This window comes from Coniophora puteana (assembly GCF_000271625.1).
Source record: "Coniophora puteana RWD-64-598 SS2 unplaced genomic scaffold CONPUscaffold_8, whole genome shotgun sequence".
Taxonomy (NCBI): domain Eukaryota; kingdom Fungi; phylum Basidiomycota; class Agaricomycetes; order Boletales; family Coniophoraceae; genus Coniophora; species Coniophora puteana.
The window spans coordinates 678,994-702,538 of record NW_006913060.1 but is presented as its reverse complement, the minus strand read 5'-3'; the positions used below and the strand labels follow the sequence as shown (position 1 = coordinate 702,538).

Genomic DNA, 23,545 nt, shown 5'->3' with positions numbered 1-23,545 from the left:
GAGACTTCAAGTTCCGAGTCGGGAGGGAAATAGAGGGAAGCAGGAGGAAGTAGGAGACTGTAGTCGAGACAGAACCTCGGTTGACTTGACCTGAGCGTTCTCGGGCGGAGGTGGGGCCTCTAGAGTCTCGGTTTGAGCGGGCGCAGGAGCGCTTTTGTTGGCAGCGATCTTGAAGAACGCTTGCTAGTTCGCTGGCGCAGTGGCGCACTCTGGGCGCTCAGGCTGTCGCTGTCATTCTTTTTGTTTCTTTTTGTTGCTCGCTTTCATTGAAGCACTGTGCTATGTCATGTAAGACAGAAAGAAGATCGGCAATGGCAACATGATAGTCAGTTGACAAATACTTTACCTCTCCGGAAGCCGTAAACCCGGTTCACTGTGACCCTGCCGGTCATTCGCTACGATGATCACCACTTATATGACATTTCCTGCCCGGGCGACCATCCAAGAGAATCGATAGGCCCGTGTAGATCATTTTGGTAAACCATGACAGCAAACACCATGCTTTCCACTGTCTCTGGCAAGCCACGGGCCTTCTATTCGCTGGCGTCTCGTCACCCTTCGTCACCTTTCTCTCACAGAGAATTCAACCAGACTTCAACCGTTGATATGCCACCCTATGCCACCTCACTGAATGACACCGAACCATCATTAACTCTCATTCAAATCTGACCAAACTTAGTATGAGGCTACATACTGCTTGCATATAAAGCCTCGGTGACTGCGTCGGTTGGCCAACATCGCGGTCTCTCCTTCACCCATACGAGCGACTCCGGCGTTGAACATGATTCCTCTCTCGACTCTGACTGTCGCCGCTGTTCTCTGCGCGGCGAACGCGGTGAATGCGGTGAATGTCTTCGCGCATTTCATGGTGAGTGTTGCTCTGTTTATTATGTGCTTGGAACACTAACTCAAACGCGGTCGCCTCCGAACCTCTAGGCGCAGAACTCCTACTCCTACTCGCAAAGTGACTGGGCGAACGACATGACGACTGCCAAGAATATTGGCATCGATGGTTTTGGTATGTAACTTATGAAATAACTAAACCTGAGGTCGAAGCTCAACATCTGTCATACATGTAGCTCTGAACATTGCTGCGAATGACTACGAGATCAGCCCCCAGCTCGGGTACGCGTTCGCGGCTGCGGAGCAGGCTGACTTCAAGCTGTTCTACTCGTTTGACATGTCCTACTCGTGGGACGCCCCCACGATTGCCGGCATCATTGCAAACTACTCGACGAGCTCGGCCGCCTTCCGCTACGGCAGTGACAACAACCTTCTCGTGTCGACCTACTCGGGCGAGAACAATGGCGACTCGTTCTACTCGGGCCTGAAGAGCACGCTCTCGGGCCAGGGCATCAACATCACCCTCGCGCCCGCGTTCACGTCCTACCGCGATCCTTCGCAAGCCGATTCGCTGATGTCTACGTTCCCGTCTATCGATGGATTCTTCAACTGGTGGTCTTGGCCTGCCGATGTTAATGCCAACTTGACCACCGACACGGATACCGCGTATCAAGCTGCGGTCAAGTCTCGTGGTGGACCTTATATCATGGGTGAGAGCCTTTCTTGACGCGCTTAAATCTCGGGTTTTTGACTTCGTCCGTGACAGCTGTATCGCCGTGGCAGTTCAAGAACCTCGACAGCGGAGGAGACTGGGTCGAGTACAGCGACACTCTTTGGGACTACCGCTGGCAGCAAGCCTTGCAGGTCCAGCCTGACATTATCGAGATCGGTATGCTACCATTAATTGTAATAATTTCGTGCTGCATTCTGATGACATGCGAAGTGACCTGGAACGACTACGCCGAGTCGCACTATATTGGTGATATCAACCCCAACGTAAGTCGATGCCGGATTAAACAGGATAATTCGTTGCTCATCTTATCTTTGCCAGGTGGATCTCGGCACACAGGCGCCTCTCTACGTCGACGGCTTCGTCCACGCGGCCTGGCGTGATGTGGCCCAGTACTACATCTCATGGTTCAAGAGCGGCAACCAGCCCACCGTCTCCGTACGTGTCATTAATTCCTATGTCTCACTTCCGAGCGGTACTAACCCAGCCCGGTAGACCGAAGAGGTCGTCTACTGGTACCGCCCCTACCCCAAGGGTGTAACCTGCAGCACCGGCAGCCTCCCTCGCAACTCCGACTTCCCCGCAGACGCTGTCTTTGCGATGGCGATGCTCAGTTCGGAGGCGACCCTCACCCTCTCCATCGGCTCGCAGCAGACCAACTGGAGCGCGCCTGCCGGCCTCTCGATGGGTTATGTTCCGTTCCCGACCGAGGACGCGCAGGTCCCATACTTCGAGGTGAGCCGCAGCGGCTCTAAGGTGTTCGACGGGTACGGCTCGCTCTCTGTCAACCAGACGGGCTGCAGCTACTATAACTTCAACCCGATCGTTGGCAAGGTGCCTAACTAACTGTAATGCAATATCGACGTTTTGTGGAGCTTTTATGAATTACTTTCAATGATTCAGCCGTATGTACCATCTGTCTGGAAGTATGTAGATGATTGGTGTGCAATGTTATTCGTGATGACATGAGAAGTGGGTGTAGTGCTGGAATACTTTACATCACGGGAGCATTCCGAGAACACACTCAGACGGCAGAGATGCATGTGCGTGGCAGAGGGGGAGCCGTTGCCTGGCCCTTCGCAGAAATGCCTCGAGGGCGCTGGAACAGGCTAGAACCAAGAACACAAGAAGCAGCTTGAGATTAGAAACGTGCAAGAAATGATTAATGAAACATTGAACCCCGAAGTTTGGATCTGCCTAGAGCATGCTTACTAGTGGGCGCAAGGTACGGGAATCAGAAACGTGCAATCCCCCGTTCTTGCTCAGCCTAGATCCATGAAAAAAAAAACAAGGGTGGCAGCACTTGGTCAGCGCCGTGTCTGCACGCACAGAACCCAAGCTCAAAGGAAGTAACATATCAAAGGCGAGCGGGGCGATCACGGCGTTTGCTCTGAGCATTCGTGGTGACGCGCTGCAAGCTTCGGCCCGTTGATCAGAAGATGAAATCGGGCGATGCAATCGCTCATGGCGTTCCTTGCATTGACGCAGATTGACGCCAAGTCACGAATGGTAGCTCACGTTACAAAATCTAGACTCGACGCTGACAGCACGTCAGTATGCAAACCTTATAAGCGCATTAGCTTTAGCCTTTTGAAACGCAGCGGCCGAAATACACGGCCGCTGCACTTACGCAAGATTCAACCTTGTTTCAGGGAGGGCAGAGACATCCCCAAAACTGGAACACGCGAGCGAGGTTAGCGCCTGGGTGACGCAATACGGGGCCAGGGTAAGAGACCGAAGCGGCCGACGACATGTAAGCGCGTGAGCGGATTCCGTGTGAAGCTGAAGTGGGTGGTGGCTCATCAGATCCGTTTCTAGTCGCCGAAGCCGTCAAAGGCTGGCGGACAGGAGTCAGTCGCAAGGCCCGTATGCATCATGAGCCTGTGTCCACATGAAAATGAGCAACATTACGAAGAAAACAGAATCATGAAAGCACAGCAAAGATAGAATGTTGGCGACAATTGGGGCTGAGCGCTAGCGCTGATCCCTCAAAGCGTGTTCCACCATCTCACGCCGCAAACGCTAGGAGAAAGATCGTTGTAACTTTCCCAAAGTTACGAGCAGAGCAGGCACACAAGTTGAGTTCGCACGTTCTTGCGGAGAAAGGTTTAAGGCAGACAGACCGTAAACCGCAAAGCAAAAAAATGAGTGATCGCCGCATAAGTTTGGGGTTGTCACCGTCCTATATCCCGCTGGTACAAGGGTTTCCACATATGTTACGGATCTTCCAGTGAGCGAGAACGGAACTGGAAAGATCCGAGGACATTTGAACTCGCCGCAAGTGCTGCCCCTCAGGCCGGTAGCGGGCCAAGGGACCGTTGACAACCGCACTCCACCCTTACTTAAAGGATTTCATGGTTGTAAGGTTACTTTCCCGGAGGCGAGGAAGCTGCACAGGTGCGCCAGCAAGCGGGCGCTCCTCGACAAATGAGCCAACAGCTTGGTTAAGATAAAATTGCGTTTTTCACCCGATGCTGATTTCTCCACATGACATCAAATGACCCTCGCAGTGGTGAATTTGATCCTGAGCCCTTGCAGTCATTGCAAACAGGGTCAATGCTTGATACGATGCACGTTGCAGATGCCGGAATCTCTGCGGGTCGAGCAACGGTGCGTGCAATGGATTTGCGACGGCTGATTGGAGAGAACAGAAGCCGGATTGCAAGAATCCCGGTTAATTATTTTGGAACGAGTGGACATCGCGCTCAAGGGCGGACATTCGGCGAGAAATCCGGTCGTAGTTATAGCGTGATAGTGTCAAATGCAGCGCTCCGCTCGAAACCGCCGAATCGGACATGACTCGTTAACCGCCGCGGTACATTCGAAGAACTTCGAAAACGAGGAAAGCGGGGAATAAGGCGTCCGAGGATTTCTGCCCTCCATACCCGCAGAAGTAACTTTCCGCAAGTCAATCCGACTCACTGAGACTGTGCCGAGAAACCCGCTATTGGGGATGTTTGTACAAGACTGTCGGCTAGCTGAGAGAGCCAATACGTGGAGCATTACTCTAGACAGAGCCACGATGCAGTCCATCTAGCGACTAGTGGTGATGTTGATCATGCCCTTAGGGTCACCTGTCTTTGAGCCAACAATAATTCTTGGAGCGAACGTGAGCAAACCTATGCTTCGGCCCGCATATAGTGGCGCATATAGCCACTAGAATAGTTCATGAAGTGACAGGACTTGCGGGGAGAAACAAAGCTAGGTTTGACCGGATATGTAGTGTCCCTTCGTCGGTGGGCGCATTACGAAATATTATCCATCGGCGAAGAAGGATCCTCGTATCGGTATCAGATCTAGAGATGTCGGGGTTTGAGATACAATGGCTCCCGTGGGACCCGTACGTAAGTTTGGGGAAATAACGTTCAATGTTTTCCTTCTTGAACGCAAATGGATCGATCACAAATGCAGGCGAGAAAACACGAGGCGACTCAGGCGAGAGTTCGGGTAGTTTCAGAGAAGCAGAACCTTCCAATGGGAAGGCTGGCGACAATAAAAGATGGGTGATAACCATATCAGCTGAGTGTAATGAACAAACGGATCGATGACCCAACACAGTCTGTTGATGAGAACGCGTGGCTCGTCCGGCGACCGATCTGGACATGAGGATGCCTGAGGAGGAGCGGAGTGGGAGATAGCGAGTGTCAAGAGTGATGGCCGTGATATAAGTTTACGCATGCTCGGAGCGCCCAAGTGGGAGGGGGGAGATCTGGTGCGACGTTGCCTCTGTTCTGGCCGACGTTAGCTGCCAATGTACATGGAGGGAGGCTGGGAGGAGCCAGAAAGTGGCGTGACGGCTAATAAAGAGCTATCCGGAGGGTGACAATGAGCTGTTATATGCATGACGTCTAGAACGACGGGACCTTGGCGAGATCCTGCTTCGCACGTTGCCGAGCGGAATCGGAATGTGATGTCTGCGGGAAGGAAAGCGAATAACCAAAGACGAAATCTTCCGAGAGTTGAGCTGTGCGACCACGTAAGATGCATCATCCGGCCCTGCATGGCATACAATCGCCGAGGACGAGCACGGATGCATGGATGCAGATGACTGGCCGTGCTATTTGGCCGTTGGTGTGCAAAATAGTGAACGAGAGCTTGCAAAGAGTCTCGTCGGCATGAACTCGGCACGTGGCGGGGCCAAGTTGGTGGGCCGTTATTATCTTCTGAGCAGGGCGCGCCAAAGCACCGGCGCGCGGACGCGACGGTGTACAGGGCGTCGTCGTAAATAACACCCTGGATGGGTCACCGCGGATGGACCCGCGTCTGACGGCCAGTGAACTCGAGCGAACGCATCCAGCGCGTTTGCTGTATGTTCGTAACTCTGACAGCAAACCTGGCGGGATGCGGGCCTACACTAAAGCGCTAATATATGGCCAAGAGACTCCGCTCGCTGAGTTTTGGTCAGACTCACTCCTTGTTTGGCTTGCTAATTTTGAAGATCGGCTTGCCCTCCTTCTCGCCTTATAGGCTCTGCTCTACCCGTCTCCTTCGTCCCCCGAGTCTCCCCCTCCAGCTCGATACTCGCCCTCTCTCTCACCTTCCTCTCCCCCGCCCCACTTGACAGGCAACTCAGGGTCACCGCGTTGGTCATCTCCATCTCGCCCCCAACCGATATACTTCCGCCTCAAGATGGACCCATACTCTACGCATCCTGCTCGTAGACCCATCCTCTCCGCGATCAACAAGCCCATTCACTTCGCAGAAGGCCAATTCGCGGGTAACGTCGTTCGTGCTGAAGTACGCGAGATACAAAAGGCCGAAGTGGGCAGAAAGTCAGCACAGAGCCCCATCTCACCTCCCCTCTCCCCCCGCATCCACCCTGCTTCTCTTCTTGCTGTGCTCACGTCTTCTCTCCAACCAGATATGCTCGCGTTGACCGTCGGCCGCTGGACCCGCCTCCCTCCGTCCAACTCAAACTCTTCTACGTCTTCCACCAAGGCACCGAACATGAGTACGAGCGCGAAGTCGATGACTACCGGTGCGTTCTTCCCTTGTCTGTCAATTTTTGCAATACGTCCGAGCCAAATGCCTGGTGATACTTTTCTTTCCAACATGCCAACACAATCCACTCCTTTCATTCACACCTTAACTTCTCTCTCCCTCTCGCTTCAATTATGTTGTTGACGGCGCTTATTAACATGGATATCGGGGCGCCATACAGTCAGATATCTAACCTGGGCCTCCTCTGCAACGTGGACCTTTTCCCAGTGCCAAGCACATATGTGCCTACAGAAAACGACTCCTCTGTTCCGAGGCCCGCTTCTCCCCCGTCCGCGCCGATGTCATCCCATGGCGGCCCGAGCACGAGCCAGCATGCCTATGTCCCACCACCTCCACCACCACTTGGCCAGCCCTCACATCCTGTTGGCCTCTTCCACCCGCCGCACCCAAATACACTCGCGCAACCTGCGTTACCCCCTCTGACCGTCCCAGATCGACCCCTCGCAGGATCCAGCATGCCCCCAGTTCCCGCGCTCAACGTTCCATCAAATACCTACCCCCAGGCTCCAGGCCAACAACAGCGTGAACCTTTGCCCGAAGTGATCGCATATTTGGGCCCACACCTGATCACGGAACCGATGAAGTGCACCCACGCACTGTCGGGCACGACATTCGTACAGCCAGTGCTGATGGAGCTTGAGGGGAAACCATCTCTCGTGTTCGCGTTTTCGGTGCGTATTACCGGCGTATCATGATTTGATTCCTTGATTCCTTATGCCTTGCTGTGCCGTCACAGGATCTCGCCGTTAAATCGGAGGGCGTGTTCTTCCTGCGATATCGATATTTTGATCTCTTTGGGCGCGCGTCTGCCTATGACGATCTGCCTGTGCAAGCTGAATGCTTTGGTGGTCTGTTTCGGGTCTACTCCACCAAGGAATTTCCCGGTCTACCCCTTTCCACCGAACTCACCAAGGTCTGTCCTATTTGTTTGCATGGAACAGACAATCGCTGATGCTCCACTCTTTGCTAAAAGAGCCTAGCCAAGGTCGGCGTGAAAGCGAACCTGCGAACGAAGCCCCGCAAGCGCGTTTCAGGGTCCAGTGCGCGCAGTGCCAAAACGCGCGAAGGTCATGCACGAGATGCCCACGATCGATATACGCGCAGCTCGAGTTATGGCACCGGTAGTAGTGCTGGACGCCAGGAGAGTGAAGTAGGCAGCGACAGTGAATGAGCGGCCTTCAGGGCATCGCGATAACTTCCTCTACATGGAGCCGTGCACGCTGAGCTTTTGCCTTGGGCCCATTTTAACGTTTTACCATAATAGCCCATCACTCGAGGGTTGCAACGTTGGATCTTTCACCCACCTGATTCGCCCTTCATCGATCATTGACCTCTCGACGAACTTCACACCCGGAAATTCGGCATATTCATTTCAGCATCTCATTTCCAGCATCGACCCGTGCATTGCCCAATTATGCTCCAGCTTCTCTCATATGCAATAGCACTCCCCGGCTTAGAGGTTGGACGTTAGTGTTGTGCGAGGTAGTACCTAATCGTGGATGTCGTGTCGCAACTTGCACATAGTGTATTTTTTACGCGCGCATATATGCATACTCACTTACTGCATACCACCCGAGTATTGTATCTTGTCTGTGGACTGTATACCTATTCTACTACCAATTGCCTGTGGCCTCGAGGTCCGTTCTCGAGCTCGAGTTCGGGCTAAGTTAGTAGCCCGGTCAAGTGCACTCGCTGGGTGTGTCGGGTGGCAGCTACAGCCATGACCAGCTGCATGACCAGCTTCTTGATTCCCATCTCATGTTCTACTTGCTTCAATATGGCTGAGGGATGCATGCGAACGATGAGCCAGCTTCGTTTGGCCCATTCGCTGTGCGAACATCCATGTTTTTCACTACCCTCTTTCATTTGTTCACATGTCCTCTTCTTCGGTTTGGAGCAGCGTTCTCACTGTGTCTTCAGCATCCTGTTTAGGACCTCTCCTCTTCACTCGGAGATCTTCAGAGCTCTCATAGGTGAACTGAGTGACATTACTTTGTCAAGGCGCGCGTATCTGGAGATGCTAACGAGGTTGAATCCACTCCCTACTCTCCAACCTTGACTACCCACTCCGAGCCCTTCCTTTGGAAATCCTCCAAAGTGTCTCGTGTCAATTGTTCCATGGTCCTCCATTCTATGCCGAGGAACTCGTGCGCCGTCCTAGAGTCTATCGTGTTCTTCCCCTTCTTGACCCCTCCAGGCACCCCTTTGGCCAGACTGCCTTGGTATGGCTGCGGCGTCAAACTATTTGCCGTATCAACTAGGTAAACACACGCCTTCGTGTCAGCGACAGGGCCGGTAGCATGAAACGAAAAAAGGCACGCACAGAAGTCCTGCCAGACGTGAGGCGAACCCGCAGAAACGATGATGCGCTTCCCTCCCGCAGCGGGCCTCTCGAGCGCACGGACGTGCGCCTCTGCGCAATCTCGCACGTCGACCCAGCCGCCTCCGGGGGCGACGAGCGGATCGGTCGAGCCGAGTGCTACGATCTCTCCTTTGACTATTGCATCGAACCAATATTTCGCGGAGGAGTTGAGCGCACTGGGCTTGTCGGCCTCCTGGATGGATGGCTGTACCAATGTGAGTTGCACGTCTAAACCGGTCGTGGAAGGGAGAAAGGAGTCTTCAGACGTACGCCGTACACCCAAGGCGGGTTGAGGACGGTGATGTCCCAGCCTATCTCGCTTTTGTGTTTTTCGACAAAGTCCCATGCCGCTGTTCAGGTCGTTCAGGTACAGACTGATGAGAATGCCTAGGCTTTCATTGATCCGCAAAACCCACCTCGCTCGGCCTTCACTTTCGATGCACAGTATTTCGCCATCGGAGTTGCGTTCTCCGCCTTTTGCTCGCATTCGGTCACGGCACTCTCGTTCCAGTCTTTCTCAGTGTATGTGACAGAGTCGTCGCAATGATACATGACGGCAGCCATGGATGATGTTATCACAATGCGCTTCAAAGATGTGCTGTAGATACCAGTGAGGATCAACTAATACTCACAATCCCTAGACCTTACGAGCATGTAGGACGTACCCATGCTTCAGTGCGCTATGCATGATCCCAGTCACGCCTCCAACAGCCGGTGTAATGATCTCTGCGGGCAAAACCGAGCACAACTCAGTTGCAAGTTCCTTGCATAACATAGGGGCAATACACACCATCAGGATGACCAGTGATCGCAACCGCAGGCGACGCCGTGTGCACGATCCCTTCAATGCCCTTCACAGCCTCGTCAAACGCGCCATCCTGGGTCGAACAGCACCTCATCAGTCAGCGTCGATCTCAAATAATACACAGCGCGTCGCTCACCTTCATGATATCTGGTACGATCGCGAGCTTCAGCCGGTCGCCATACGTGCTAAAGTAGCTCAGCAGATGCTGGCCGCGCTGCTCAGAGCGAACCGCGGCACGGACGGAGTAGCCGCGCTCGAGCAAGATTCGAACGGTCCATACACCGATGTAGCCGTTCGCGCCGGTGACGAGGATGGTGGATTTGCCTGGTACTTCTGGCATCTTCGTTCAAAATAAGCAGTCTGGGTACCGAGAGGATAGAGGGGCCAATAAGGGGTGGAAAGGTGCCCTTTTACTACCGAACATGTCGGGCAAACTCTTGTGGCCGTTGATCTCTCCATATGCTTCGGCAACCCCTTTGGGCTTTGATAAGAGACATTTTCTACATTGGTACACAAGCACCGCAGCAAGCAAAAGGAAAATATGCGGTAGATGCATCAAATATAAATACATCCTTGAGCTTGTCATTGCAGTCGCAAAAGGTGCAAAGATGGTGTAAACTCGATTTGCTCAGAGCCCCTGTTTTTACACATCTGATTTTTCAGGTGGGACATACTTGTAAGTGGTTACCAGTGCAAACATGAATGGTCAACCGGTCATAGTCGGTCCCGGGCCAGCCACTCAAAAATGTCGACCTCTACGGGCACAATATTAATGTTGTTCATAGGACGACACAGAGGCGTCTAGCAGAAGAAGCCGACTCCAGTTATAAAATCAATCACTTGCAAGTAATTCCGTGTATTTTGCGTGTATTTTCCCGCTCTTTTACTTGTTTACTTGACAGCATCTTTGTCACCAATCCCTAATATATATGCTAGGAAACTGTCAGTGAACTTCGAGCAACCAGTATTTCACGGGAATGCCCTGGGCAGTCTCATCATTGTGCTCATGGAAGACTATTTACGTGATTGATGTGAATGGACTTGAATTATGGTGTTGTGTATTCTACGGCCTGTAGTACTTACTGTGTGGACACTACGTGTCGCTCAATAACCTGACAAACTCAAACTCTACCCAGGCGTTGTCTCCTTTCTTATGGTCAATCCTCCCACTTTCTGTCAAAGTTGCCAAGCGTTCTGGAATTGGTAAGTCGTATTGTTCAACTCGAGCACCTTCGTACCCGTCGCGCAGCAGCACAACACTGGGTAGGTAATAACACTTGCCGCCCGGAGCAATCGCCACGCTTGCGCCATCTTTCACGGCCTTACGAACATGCAAAGGTATGCGCGCCAGATTGAAGCGCACAGCAAACCGACAGTCCCAAAGCACCTCGATGTTTTCTTTCCCTTCAGCTTTCAAAGAGCCCTGCAGGGCGTGGTTCAGCTCCTCCGCGATAAGAGTCACATCATGTCCACGGTATGCAGGCAGGCGAGTAGCGAGCCATGCGGTAGTATCCTTTGAGTCAAGCGCTCTGCGGGCAGCAATGGCACCAAGGAGAAGGTATCCGTGGGGTCGTAGCACTGCACGTCGCCAGAACACGCCGCTGCCCACGCTAAACGCGTCGGGTATAGAATCTAGTTGCGTTTCCTGAGAGGTTTTACTTTGAGGGAATGTTCGAGCTGACGTATCCATCGGTGGAGGCATTGACTTAGATCTAAGCGGGGGTGAATTTCGGAACGAAGAACTAGATGTTGCTCGACCCTTAGACAGGTTACTAGGCCATGGCGCCCAGAGAGCAGTGACAAGGCGGTTGATACTGTCCTGGCGTCGGTTGGCGTCAGAACGTATAGAGCCCCAAGGTTGAAAAGACGCGTAGCGCAATACGCGAAGGGCAATGGAGTGGCGAACGAGTGGGTCTTGAACTGCACCAAGGCCGTTACAGGAGAGTAGTAGTGTGCCCGGCGGGCTTGGGAGTATTGCTGATGCCAGGACTGCGCTCACTGCACGAACGGTGTATAAATAAACTCGTAAATAATTGGCCATTGGAAAAAGACCCGTGAGCTCGCATTCAAACGAGATGCTGACCTTGCTCGTTCACGTCACTAACTGTCATTGACGCTTCCCGAATACGACTCCGGATATGCTCGACTCCTCCAGACATGTCGATGACACCTTCGACTTTGGCCAGCTGGTCTTGAATGTCTTTCGGCAGCTGGAAATTTGAGACAGTACATGAGTAGACGTTTAACAGGTTCGAAGGAGGTCAACACACTTCTACGTCTCCCATCTGTCCGTTGTTATGCATAAGGTGACGGATAGCATTGCGTAAGCATATCGAGGGTTGGAAGTTGGTAGGATCATCAATATATTCGAGCCCGTTGGCTTCGCACGTTGCAAGGATCCTATCCTATACCAGAGTTAGGCTCAGACGGGCGCATATACACAGAATAAATGAGATGTACCTTGCGCACTTCCAAAAGTGGTCTACTCATCCACCTCCTCATCCCTTCGGCCCCGACGAACGCAAGGCGCCCATTTTTTGTGTCGCCACCCATCCCCCATCTCCTAACAGGGCGCATACCACCCTCACCAAGCTTCGTTGTCCCTCGTGCAAGGCGCATCAGGCCCGTCTCCACCTGGTCATCCCCATGGTGGGCCATGGCGAGTACAGTCGAACCATGGTTTGTCATCTCGTCGAACATGAGTCGATAACGCGCCTCGCGAGCAATATTCTCAATTCTCTGGCCAGGTGAGGGCATTCTCGGATATGGCGCTTCACCCCAGGGTATGCGGAGTGTGCGGTGCGGTACGCCAAGGTGGGCAGCATTTGTTGCAGCGCGTTCGGCCATTGCAGCAGAGGTGGGTTGAAGGGCGTGGTCGACTGTGACGGAAAGAAGGGAGGGAGGGAGAGGGACGCGAGCGCGAAGGACAGAGTCCTCGTCCGTGAGGAGGCGGTGGAGGAGGAAGAGAAGACATGTCGAGTCGGAACCGCCTGAGTTAGCTACGACTAGAGGGAATAATGAGCTAAGCTTCAGTTCAACTGGGTCTGAAAGCTGGCGAAAGAGAAATACGTGCCAAGTGGGGAATGGGACCAGCCAGCCGACGGCCTAGTCATCATGAACATCCGTAAGAATTCATTTTTAGTGATTGGACGCAGCGCGGAGGTCATTCAGTTGTGTGTGTTTGCGGAAGAGCGAGATGCTAGACCGTCTATTGGCGGTTTGGTTTGTAAAGAGAAAGAAGAAGACGCGTCTGAGTACGCGCACGCGCGCACATTCTCATCAAACACCACCTAGAAACAACTCCTTGCTATCATAGTCAAACAAAGGCAACACAGCTTAGGACTCGAATTCGAATGCGTGGTTATTGGGTATGTACATGTGTAGTATGGTGTATGTGCGGTATGCATGTCGATGATGCCATGGGGAAATGCTACAGAGTTGGAATCAACTAAAGTGATGAAAATGATAAACTAATCGAAGGATATGTGACTGAAATCAAGAATTACTAGATGGAGTGTAAGATAAAACCAATGCACCCGAAAAAGCGGGACTGAAAGCGAAGAAGACCAGGTTGAATGAAATGGGAAGGATATCTACATGGTTACCACTAGATTGCACTTTTGCATCGGGGGCAGACAAGTGCTGGCCATTGCGTTCCAGCCTCCTTCGTATGGCTAAAGTTCTTCACAGTGGCAGCTTCGACATCAACAAAATCCCGCCAATTTGCTGGGACAGGCTTGTCTTCAAAAACAGCAGCGTACACCAGTTCACGTGCTTTGGCAACATCACGAACATTCCCTGTGACCCCAAAGCTGCGACCGCGAACAATCGGCTGGGAAGCAGCCTCGATCAAATCTGCATCGCAGAACTGACGAGGATTAGGGAGTGCAGGGGTACGAGATGCAGCGGCTTTCTTTGTTTTACCCATGCTTTTGGACCTACGCTTCGACCTCGGTGTGGCCACATGATCTCCGTTTGTCAGATCATCCAACGTTACCTCTGTAGACTCGGCTTCGGCAATGTCTTTTACGTCGTTATCACAGGGCCAATTCGAGAGGAGCTTTGCACGCCGTTTTGAGTCGTGCTGATCCTCGGTGGGTGCAAGGTGTTCTAAGCCATCCGCCAAGAGACAGTTTTCATGATACCAAGAGCGACAGCCCGGGCGTGGACAAAAGTGCATAACAACATCGCGCCCAGGGATGTAGGGGTGGTTGCATATGCATGTGACGGTCTTGTCCTGGGGAGGCTGGACATTCTGTTAAGCCTTCCATGATGTGACAACACTAGCTTCAACATACCACAAATTTTCTTGACCTAGTTTGGAGGGTATAGCGATAGTACCAAGTTCCGGCCTTTGACGAGATCGGTGCTTCTTGCAGGCTGCCTTCGTTGAGTTTTACCACATGAGCATGATCTGGTATCAACGTCAACAGAGGCGAGGCAAGGTAAATAGATATGACTGACCACTAAAGCAATCAGTGTGGACCAGATCGTATGTTAAACTGAGGACGCGTTCTCGTCTACCAAGATATGCAATATCACTAAGCATTGATGCATCAGCTCTCCTTGACAAACAGCCGTCCCATGCCAGCGACAGGACATACAAAGAATTGATACGGTGTTGCTCCACTTCCTCAGCAGAGAAAAACCATTGAACCTGCGCCCAGACCTATTCAATTGCAATTTAAGCTTGGTAACCCCTATCTGTCTTGGTCCGGGACCTTACGTCGGTGCCGTCTTTAGAACCCGAACGAATTTCTCTTATTTGAGCGAGCCACAGCTGCTCGAATGCATACGGTGTGTCTCGAGGTTCAACATCATCTGGTAGTATCCAAGCGCTGTAAGATCGGAACAGCTTTAAATCAGTATCCAACAAAATACAACATAATATCAGGCGATATTCACTAGTCGCCTTTTCTGAAGGTGATGAACTCATCCGGATCACTGGAGTCTGGGACTATGCAAAGATCAATAGAAAGTATAACACCGAGGAAAGTGTATTATACACACCTCGGAAGTGGCCTTGCTCCACCATGGTATGCCACTTCGCAGAGCTGGGTGTGCCGTATGCCTCAGCGGCCAACCGAGCCTTCTTGTTAACACTAGTGCTTTTCTGATGAGTTAATCGAGCGCGTTTTCTCGCCATGGTGACGGGAAAATGTCAAAACGAGACGGCAGATGAAATGTGAGAAGGCCTAAACAGTGTCGCCAGTGTCGCTCGCGGTGTCGCGTCGCGTCAGGTCGCGTCGTTATCGCGGAGCTCAAGTCTGATGACACGAATCGACGCGTCGTAATTTCCCCGATTACGCGGTCAGTAGTTACGGGGTGAATTCGCGAAAACACGATAGACCTTGCTGTATGGTGCAATACTGATGACTGAAGAGCGTCGATGGGTGACGATTAATACTGGAGATGTTGGTGGTCTGGTATAAAGGTGCTATTCCGTGTATGGGTGTATTTGGCAGGAACTGTCAAGTTGACGCACGCCGCGCAACACAAACAAGTTTAGGTTCGTCTGGAACTAACATCAGCAGAGTGTTGAAACGTTGAAGGTTTAATATCCTCAGGTATCGTCAGTTCCAAGGCGCCGAGGCGAAACACAGCCTTCTTAAGTGACACTGCTATTTAACACCAAGAAATCAACCATCGCGAGGCTCGATTGAGGTCACTGGCCCCAAGCACTGCTGGTGTCAGTACTTGCGCATACAGTGCAGGCTGCTTTCTTGAACATGTCTCAACCTCATTCCACCACACCGGGACTTTGAGAGCAGCTATTCATAGGTGGTTCTATCACTACTTTTCATTCCTCGTCAAATGCGATATCCGTGCGCCTTTTCCTTGGTGGCACCGCGACTTAATGTTCCATTCAGAATCATGTTTCTCACTACTTTGTGTCCGAAATAGAGCGCCAAAGTCATGAGACCAAGCGCGCTCCGAGGCCCTGTCGACATTTTCTCCGCAATTGAGTGGCTCAAGGTGCTCGTGTCCGGACGGCCCGCTTGTTCTCTCGTTTTAGCCCCCGTGATCAACGTCATGGGCAGCTCAACCTCGTCGATAAAAAGCGGTCAGTGACAGGTCATTCTACATCGTATCCGGACCACACCTCTCATAGGAGGCAACGATGCAAGCTCTTCTGTATCTTGTCGGATCCTTGTTGTCCGCGGTTCTCGTCGCGTCTGGATCTCAGTACGCGAGTACTTGTAACCTGAGTCCTCTAGGTGCTGGTCAAGATGATACAGATCAGGTTGGCATATATCTGGACGCGTTTTGTTAAAATTGACTGACTGACATCATTATTTTAAGGTCATGGCAGCCATCGAGCAGTGCGGCGACGGAGGTCTGACCGTGTTCGAGGAGGGCGAGTATAACATCACCAGGTAACAATCTCCACGAATGTATCCGCTTCTTTAGCGCTCTCGGTGCTTATATACGGACTTTGCTCAGAAAGATGACATGGAATCTCACCTCTTCGCGCGTCGAGTTGCACGGATATCTGAGCGTAAGCAAAGATGACTCGAGGCATGCTCAGAGCGGGCCGCGCTGATTACACTTTCAATAGTTCCAGCCCGATTACGAGTATTGGCTTCAGAACAGCAGCACTTACCGAGTCGTCTACATTCAGGTGAGCGCTTCCTGTGCCTGCCATCAATGTTTTGCCTTCGTGAGAGCGAATGAAACTTTAACGCTGCCTCTTTTCCTTTCGCTTGCTAGTCTCAAGCGTCTTGGTTCATCGTTACCGGATCAGACTTCGAAATCGACGCATACAACACCGGCGGCATAAACGGAAACGGGCAGGTATGTCCAGTTACCGCGTTTTACCTGCCCGTTCTCGCTCATCTGGGGCTTACGAACAATGTAGCCGTGGTGGGACTACTTCACCACAGTCCCAAGGCTCGACGGAGATGGCAGGCCTCTCGCGCTCACGGTCTATCAGGCTACCCGCGGCACAATCTCCAATTTCCTCATCGAGGCGCCGCCGTTCTGGTGTAACTGCGTCGCGGAGTCGAGCGACATCGTCTATGATGGCATGCTGTGCAATGCGACGAACACGAACCCGGAGTTCTATGGCCAAAAGTACGTCGCGCTCCCTCGCCCCAAGATTGCGCGTGGAACCGGATACTAACTGAGGCTATAACCGCCCTTAATTGCGACAGCATCGTTCCTAACACTGATGGTAATGTCTTCTATGATGGTTATATTTTTGGATGACCGTTCGTACTGATGCAGCGGATGCAATATTCTCAGGGATCGACACCTATAGGGTTGATAATTTAGTTTTGCGGAACTTCGACGTGGGCTAGTCTCGTTCGCTCTCGTTGAGCGTGTATTCTGATACGGTTTTCTCATTCTAAGATTACGACTGGTGATGACTGCATTGCCGTGAAGGGCGTAGGTGCAAACTTGTCCGACACCGTTCGTTTATTGATAGCCTGCGGGTAAATGTAGAACACGACGAATATGCTGGCTAGCAACATTACGTGTCGTGGCGGAAACGGTATTGCCTATGGCTCGCTGGGGCAGTACGTCGACTTGGTAGGTTGCCTGCACACCAGTGTAGTAGTCGTTGACCGGTCCGCAGCCAGATTACGTAGAGAATGTCACAATGACAGACCTACACGCAAGTCATTCGTCTGTGCTTCAATCAATGACGCTGATGTTGTTCCTCGTCAGGTTTTACGCATCAATCCTGAGATCCAGCCAAACATGGGAAGCGGGGTGGGTGAACTTTTCTCTCGCCATCGCAGTATGCAAAGGAACTTATCAGTGGATACGTCTCAGGTTTACTTCAAATCTTGGGATGGCACAGTCAACGGATCGCCTCCTGATAATGGAGGTGGAGGTCTAGGTAAGTTTGGAACCAACCAAGGCGGTGGACAAATTCAAGCGTGGGCGCTTGCGAATTCTGATACTGAGTACTGATTGCTGCAGGTTATGTCAAGAATGTGGTTATTCGTGATGCTTTCCTGGATAACGTCACTACACCCATTGCTTTGTACCAGACAAACGGGGCGCAATCGTGAGTGGATCTCAGTACTTGTCGAAAATCTTATATTGAAGCTACATGATGGCGGCAGGGGCGATGCCCCGTCAAAGTATCAATTTGCGAACTTGACGCTCTTGAGCTTCACGGGGACGTATCAAAAGAACCCCCGTAAGTGATGCAAGTGGTCCCACCGCACTTCTTTGGGTTAAATGGCTTTTGAAGTTGTCGATATCGCATGCAGCCCCGCTGCGCCGTGTCCGGATCTCACCTTCGAGAACATTAACGTTACACTGCTTTCGGGTGGAACACCGGCGTACGAGTGCGAAAACGTACTAAGCCAGACAGGTCTCCCGGGTAGGTCTACAAACAGGTTACCTTGTGCTACGCCGCTGATGAGATGTCCACATCCGTTCGGATGTTAGTAACCTGCAATTCCACGGTCAGCAGTAGCTGATGCGGGGCGAGGCAGTCCAATCCTGTCCGCATCCCAGATGTTGATGGCGGCGGAATACACCCGGAAACTTCTCGAGAAGCTGACCTGGATGCGGACTTGATCGGTTCAGTGTTAATATTTAACACCTTTTAAATCAAAGATGGTTTATCACGAATTGGCACGATCGTGGGCATCGTAATGTGCTCTCGAAGCTGAAGAAAAGAGAAGAACTCCTTGTTGTTGCATAGGCGAATTGGTGATGATTGATTGATTGAGGTACATACAATGAGATGAGTCATGAAGCTTGAAGTCCGGGCTGATGAATGGCGGGTCTCGGGCCATCTCAAAGCCATACGGGCTGTGCATACAGTGTTTCTCGCAGATGGTGGTCCTCGAAGTGATGGCCATGAAGGCAGGACTTGTTCATCCGGTGCTGCGCCATGCATCTGTCAGTTGACAGCACCGCGCGGCACTTCCCTGGGGTGCCTGGTACCATTCGGCCGCCAGTAATAAGCCGAACCCCGAGACTCGCATGTTTCGTATTCTGAGGATGTTGTAGCAGGACAATGTATGTTCGCAATATGGATGCTGAAAGGTGGGAGAATCTCGGGAGGGCACTACGGACGGCAAAGGGGGTGGGATAGGAGGCGCGGCAACCGGGGAAGAGACAAAGAGAGTTCTGGATCTGAGATCGATCCAGTAGCAGGTCGCGTGGGAAGACGACAGAGTTGTGTGCCGTGGAGATGAACGAAAGAGGACGCGTCTAAAAGAGCGACGATGGCAAGGAAACGGACCAGAGACCGCCTGCGATTTCAGTCGCCCCAGAGTCAAAAGTGCTCTCTCGTCTCTACCTCCACCACCACCCGGAGACCTCCCTCTGTCCCCTCTTTACTCCAGGCTGGCCCTTTCCCTTCACATAATACAGCGCAGGACGTCATCTCTCTGCTTAGATTCTCTCGCAACAATACTTCCAGACTAGACGCAGGCCCTCCCATCCTATCCGGACCACTACCACCATGTCCAACCGTTCCTCTGCCCTGGACTTTCAAGATCGCAACCCGTTTAAAGACCAGAACCCGTTTGAGAATTCCTCTGACTTCGCTCATGATGGCAGGGCGATGAAGGCTCCCCTTCAGCGCAACAAAACGGAGCGCACCCGACTGCAGGGTATCCAGCGCGTTGCCTCTAATGTCAGCGGCAATGGTGTTCCCTTCCAACCGACCGCCCCGAATACGTGGAAGAAGAAGTTCGACGTCTGGATGATCAACGAGGGTGGCAAACGCCTCTTCTTCTTCACCTGGATATTCTTTCACTGCCTGGTCATCGCTTTCGGGTTCATGAACTATGACCTCAGCGATGACCTTACCACTGCAAGGGCAACTTTTGGTATAACGTATCGTGAGTTTCTCTTCATATTTAGTCCTACTCAAGCTTACCGTTCTTCAGCTATCGCTCGTGGAGCTGCATTAGTTCTCCATACTGATGTCATCTTCATCCTTTTGCCCGTTTGCCGGAACTTCATCTCTCTCATGCGTCGCACCCCTCTGAACCACTTCATTCCCTTCGACAAGAATATCACGTTCCACAAGGCAACCGCCTGGTCTATGGTTGTCTTCACGGTCATCCACATCGCCGCGCATATGGTCAACTTCTACAAGCTTGCCCTCGCAGACCCCAATGCGACCACCCCGGCCAAGCGTTTTGTCGTATGGCTTGAAGCCAACTTCACCACAGGACCCGGTGTTACTGGCTGGGTCATGACAGCGGCACTCTTCACCATGGTTTACTACGCCTCCGAAAAGAACCGTCGCAGCCGCTTTGAAACGTTCTGGTACACACATCACCTTTTCATCGTCTACTTCCTCGGCTGGCAGCTGCACGGAATGTGGTGCATGATCCAGCCGGATCGCGAGCCATTCTGCTCTTTCAACTCGATCGGTGTCTTCTGGGTAAGCTAAATCTACGACCACTTTTATCATGTGAATTTTCTGAAGCGTCAAATTGACAGCGATACTGGCTCATCGGCGGTCTTATCTGGAGTTACGAGCGCATCCTGCGTGAGGTCCGCTCGAGGCACAGGACGTATATCTCCAAGGTCATCCAGCACCCGTCCAAGGTTGTCGAACTGCAGATCAAGAAGGAGAAGACCAAGACCCGCGCTGGCCAGTACATCTTCATCAACTGCCCCGAGATTTCCTACTTCCAATGGCACCCCTTCACCCTCACAAGCGCCCCAGAGGAAGATTACATTTCGGTGCATATCCGTGTCGCTGGTGACTTCACTACTGCTCTCGCCAAGGCTGTAGGATGCGACTTTGATTCGAAGGAGAAGGTGAAGGAAGTGGACGAAGCTGGTGGTGTCGTCCTTGGAACTAACTCGAACCCGCCACTCAACCGGGTTCTTCCTCGGGTCATGGTTGACGGTCCTTTCGGTAGTGCATCCGAAGACTTCTTGAACTACGAGACTGTTCTTCTCGTTGGTGCTGGTATCGGTGTCACTCCCTTCGCCTCGTAAGTCCTTTGCATGATGCCCACTTCCCTTTATATGTAGCTAAGCACGTTATAGTATCCTGAAGTCCGTTTGGTACCGCATGAACAACATGAACAACTCGAAGCCTACTCGTCTCTCCAAGGTCTACTTCACCTGGGTCATCCGTGATTTCGGCTCTGCAGAGTGGTTCCACTCGCTCCTCGCTGCCATCGAAGAGCAGGACTTGCAGAACCGTATCGAGATCAACATCTACCTCACTGCGAAAATCAAGGAGGACGACATGAACAACATCATCGTGTCCGACGTCGGTGCCGAGAAGGATGCAATCACTTCACTCCGTGCGCCGACTCACTTTGGACGTCCCAACTGGGACAGAGTGTTTGGGTCAATGGTCGACAAACACCCGGATACGGATATTGGTGTGGTATGTTTTATCTATTTCTATCCCTTGCGCCCAAGATGCTCATAATGCGCGCCATAGTTCTTCTGCGGTCCTCCAGCGCTCTCCAAGCAGCTGCATATCATGTCCAACAAGTACTCCACTCCCGAGGGCACCCGTTTCTTCTTTGGGAAGGGTACGTCTTTTCTTCGGCGCCGCACTCAGTTCGTTACTCACCCATCGCCACTTCTCTCCAGAGAACTTTTAAATGCTTCATGTTTGGAAAACAGTTCGCGGTTTTCGGCTTTCTTTTCGGTTCTTGGTTTCGGTTTCGGGCCGCCCGTTGCCTGGCCGGCGGTTGTCAAGTGTCAAGGATGGTTGCATTGCTCTCTGTACACTCGCTTGCTTGCTCATCTTCGAGCTTTGCTTTGCTTATTGTCATCTTCTCACATACTCCAGACGTGTATATACAAGTGCGCTTGCGTACGTACGGGTACATCTGGGTCGAGTCATGTGCGTCTGTGCCGCTGTAACTTTTATCTAACCTACATCGTTGTTGAATGCAGAGCGTTCACCTTATGGACGACCCGGCGCCCTCGCTCATTACAACTATATAGGTTACTACCTTGCTACACCCGTCTCGCTGCATGTTCTGGACACTCATTTCCTGTGAATCGGCTCGCCGTGACACGGATGTAATTTATTCCTGATCTCGTCTCCATCGTCTTATGTATATACCATGGCAACATTGTTCTTTTATTTGACTGGCAGAGTAACGGGGGGAAACGGTTTAAAACAAATGCAATAACTTTCCTTCAACCAGCGGCGACGATGAGAAAATCCGCCGCAGTCTGGCTCACTGGCGACTCAATTTTTTGGAGACAAACTCATGCCCATTCCAACAACACACTAAGTATATATTGTACGAGTGCCCCTTCGAGGTTCTAGGGTTGTCTCGCTTGTGTCCCGATCGAGCTAACTGGCGATCGACGGTAGACACATTCTGTCACTGTATCATGACATAAACACGCGGCAATCTCCATGAACCTGGACGAAATTGCATACATCGGGGATAAAGAAGCCATGACAGAGTTGAGCAGCTTGTACTCGCACAAATTGAAGACCAAAAATCGCAACTGTGACTGCAGTTTTCCCAGACGCGGTCGCCGTAGAGAAGGCCTTGAGGATACAGTGCGGCCATCACCAAGGCCACCACCACAGTCCGCATCCACCAACCCCCTCCTTGAAGGCGGATGCCCGCGAAGACACGGCCATCACGCATTTGGCATCTAGATCTGGGTAAGCATTGGAACTGAGTTCATGGTCAGAAGGCTCATTGACATCACCGTCGTGCGGCTCCGCCGAGATCTCCCAGCCACAGTCGTGCCATGGCGGGTCCGCACTCTTGGCCACCCTTAGCGCTCGAGGTTTGACTCGGGGTTGATGGCGACCTGAGGCTTGATACTCGCGCTGAGTTCTGATGTGGAAATCTTTTGGTGGCTAACAGCGCCATTCATACAGATGGAACAGGCTTTCGCAAAGCGCAGTATTAGTGCGTTGGTACCTGACTCATTGTTCGTGTCGCTATGTATAAACGGCAACTAGAACTTGAAAATACCATTTCCCTATAGCAAGGATTACACGAGCATCGGATAGCAACACCGGAGCTTCCAAGCCAACGTCAACACTAACCTTAACTCTGACTCGTGCTATAGTGGTTGCCTTGGAGTGGAGACTGCAGTTCCTGGGTACGCACCGAACAAGTATTTACGCTGCCCTTCTGCATCTTCCTGTGTACTAGAACTTGAATGCAAACTTGAATGTGCCTGGCGGCAAACGCAAGTTCCCAACAAGCCGTTGAAATGCTGCCTCCGGCTGGACGGAATGCCGGGCTTGCGGTTGTATCCTCAGGACACGATGGCCGGGGTGCACATATGCTGTTAACAATAATAGCATTTGGAAATGTTAATAACGAAGGAACGTTGTGGGGCACATGTCATAATACTGAGCTGAGACTCGGAAAGTCCAAATTAGGACTGATCCTGTTATTTGACCTGGCCATCACTAAATGAGGGGATGAATGATAAGCAAATGACCTTGACCGATATTACAGATCATGACAAACATACACCGGGGAAATGGTGAGACTCCGACACTAGTAGCATGTAAAGTCCGTTTTTAGCATACAGGGAAGATCGCGGGGATATGTTCATAGCAAAGAATCTATTATCTACTCGAAGGGGTGTGTTATCATTAGCAGATACGGCATGATAATAACATATGGGTACTTACATCTATCATAATCTAAGCGCCATCTTACCATCAGCATAGGCCACATGATAACAACATATAGGTACTCACAGCTATTACGAGTTGGAGGCACACAATTTTTATGAAGTATGGGACAGCACGTTTGATTGTCTGATATAACATGTCAAATACTACTACTATACTACAGCGATATCAAACAGTAATATAAATGATCAGGGTCCAACCCAAGAACATAGGTAAGGCATG

The 23,545-nt window shown here is 51.7% G+C and overlaps 6 protein-coding genes across 6 annotated transcripts; 4 read left to right on the top strand and 2 right to left on the bottom strand.

Annotated features, from left to right (window-relative positions):
* Positions 1-781: 781 nt before the first annotated feature.
* CONPUDRAFT_58896 (glycoside hydrolase family 71 protein) lies at positions 782-2,419 on the top strand (the record flags this gene model as incomplete). Its single annotated transcript, XM_007771606.1, has 7 exons — positions 782-868; positions 937-1,018; positions 1,080-1,553; positions 1,610-1,732; positions 1,787-1,839; positions 1,895-2,005; positions 2,069-2,419. The coding sequence occupies 7 exons, from the start codon at positions 782-784 to the stop codon at positions 2,417-2,419; spliced, it is 1,281 nt and encodes a 426-aa protein (XP_007769796.1).
* Positions 2,420-6,105: 3,686 nt separating this feature from the next.
* On the top strand, positions 6,106-8,019 carry CONPUDRAFT_144873 (uncharacterized protein). The gene is made up of 5 exons (XM_007771853.1): positions 6,106-6,345; positions 6,435-6,551; positions 6,735-7,245; positions 7,311-7,487; positions 7,548-8,019. The coding sequence occupies exons 1-5, from the start codon at positions 6,203-6,205 to the stop codon at positions 7,743-7,745; spliced, it is 1,146 nt and encodes a 381-aa protein (XP_007770043.1). The 5' UTR covers positions 6,106-6,202; the 3' UTR covers positions 7,746-8,019.
* A 555-nt stretch (positions 8,020-8,574) lies between these two features.
* CONPUDRAFT_106323 (D-lactaldehyde dehydrogenase) lies at positions 8,575-10,148 on the bottom strand. The gene is made up of 7 exons (XM_007771852.1): positions 9,878-10,148; positions 9,727-9,814; positions 9,602-9,662; positions 9,353-9,534; positions 9,207-9,286; positions 8,898-9,141; positions 8,575-8,831 (listed from the first exon to the last, which is right to left on the bottom strand). Exons 1-7 carry the CDS (start codon positions 10,079-10,081, stop codon positions 8,617-8,619), a joined length of 1,074 nt encoding a protein of 357 aa, XP_007770042.1. The 5' UTR covers positions 10,082-10,148; the 3' UTR covers positions 8,575-8,616.
* A 618-nt stretch (positions 10,149-10,766) lies between these two features.
* Positions 10,767-12,896, bottom strand: CONPUDRAFT_137947 (uncharacterized protein). Its single transcript, XM_007771851.1, has 5 exons — positions 12,815-12,896; positions 12,202-12,763; positions 12,012-12,146; positions 11,825-11,951; positions 10,767-11,739 (listed from the first exon to the last, which is right to left on the bottom strand). Exons 2-5 carry the CDS (start codon positions 12,586-12,588, stop codon positions 10,835-10,837), a joined length of 1,554 nt encoding a protein of 517 aa, XP_007770041.1. The 5' UTR covers positions 12,589-12,763; positions 12,815-12,896; the 3' UTR covers positions 10,767-10,834.
* Positions 12,897-15,862: 2,966 nt separating this feature from the next.
* On the top strand, positions 15,863-18,179 carry CONPUDRAFT_180594 (uncharacterized protein; the record flags this gene model as incomplete). The annotated part of the gene is made up of 17 exons (XM_007772197.1): positions 15,863-15,985; positions 16,045-16,118; positions 16,186-16,240; positions 16,301-16,363; positions 16,453-16,536; positions 16,601-16,815; positions 16,896-16,915; positions 16,987-17,033; positions 17,095-17,130; positions 17,188-17,274; positions 17,321-17,359; positions 17,413-17,457; positions 17,521-17,587; positions 17,671-17,758; positions 17,817-17,893; positions 17,948-18,079; positions 18,148-18,179. The coding sequence occupies 17 exons, from the start codon at positions 15,863-15,865 to the stop codon at positions 18,177-18,179; spliced, it is 1,284 nt and encodes a 427-aa protein (XP_007770387.1).
* Positions 18,180-18,973: 794 nt separating this feature from the next.
* CONPUDRAFT_83020 (NADPH oxidase B) lies at positions 18,974-21,797 on the top strand. Its single transcript, XM_007771850.1, has 6 exons — positions 18,974-19,556; positions 19,605-20,107; positions 20,167-20,669; positions 20,725-21,073; positions 21,131-21,224; positions 21,286-21,797. The coding sequence occupies exons 1-6, from the start codon at positions 19,175-19,177 to the stop codon at positions 21,294-21,296; spliced, it is 1,842 nt and encodes a 613-aa protein (XP_007770040.1). The 5' UTR covers positions 18,974-19,174; the 3' UTR covers positions 21,297-21,797.
* The last annotated feature ends 1,748 nt before the right edge of the window (positions 21,798-23,545 follow it).

Bases quoted from the DNA above. Each gene is read 5' to 3' on its own strand.
- CONPUDRAFT_144873 (XM_007771853.1), top strand. From the start codon at position 6,203: ATGGACCCATACTCTACGCATCCTGCTCGTAGACCCATCCTCTCCGCG. The intron at 6,346-6,434 runs GTCAGCACAGAG...CTCTCCAACCAG, and splicing joins AAGGCCGAAGTGGGCAGAAA to ATATGCTCGCGTTGACCGTC. The intron at 7,488-7,547 runs GTCTGTCCTATT...CTTTGCTAAAAG, and splicing joins TTTCCACCGAACTCACCAAG to AGCCTAGCCAAGGTCGGCGT.
- CONPUDRAFT_137947 (XM_007771851.1), bottom strand. From the start codon at position 12,588: ATGGCCGAACGCGCTGCAACAAATGCTGCCCACCTTGGCGTACCGCAC. The intron at 11,952-12,011 runs GTGTGTTGACCT...TCAAATTTCCAG, and splicing joins GACAGATGGGAGACGTAGAA to CTGCCGAAAGACATTCAAGA. The intron at 11,740-11,824 runs GTCAGCATCTCG...CCGTTCGTGCAG, and splicing joins TAGTGACGTGAACGAGCAAG to TGAGCGCAGTCCTGGCATCA.
- CONPUDRAFT_106323 (XM_007771852.1), bottom strand. From the start codon at position 10,081: ATGCCAGAAGTACCAGGCAAATCCACCATCCTCGTCACCGGCGCGAAC. The intron at 9,815-9,877 runs GTGAGCGACGCG...TGTTCGACCCAG, and splicing joins TCGTACCAGATATCATGAAG to GATGGCGCGTTTGACGAGGC. The intron at 8,832-8,897 runs GTGCGTGCCTTT...GTGTTTACCTAG, and splicing joins TCACGTCTGGCAGGACTTCT to TTGATACGGCAAATAGTTTG.
- CONPUDRAFT_83020 (XM_007771850.1), top strand. From the start codon at position 19,175: ATGTCCAACCGTTCCTCTGCCCTGGACTTTCAAGATCGCAACCCGTTT. The intron at 19,557-19,604 runs GTGAGTTTCTCT...ACCGTTCTTCAG, and splicing joins AACTTTTGGTATAACGTATC to CTATCGCTCGTGGAGCTGCA. The intron at 20,108-20,166 runs GTAAGCTAAATC...TCAAATTGACAG, and splicing joins ACTCGATCGGTGTCTTCTGG to CGATACTGGCTCATCGGCGG.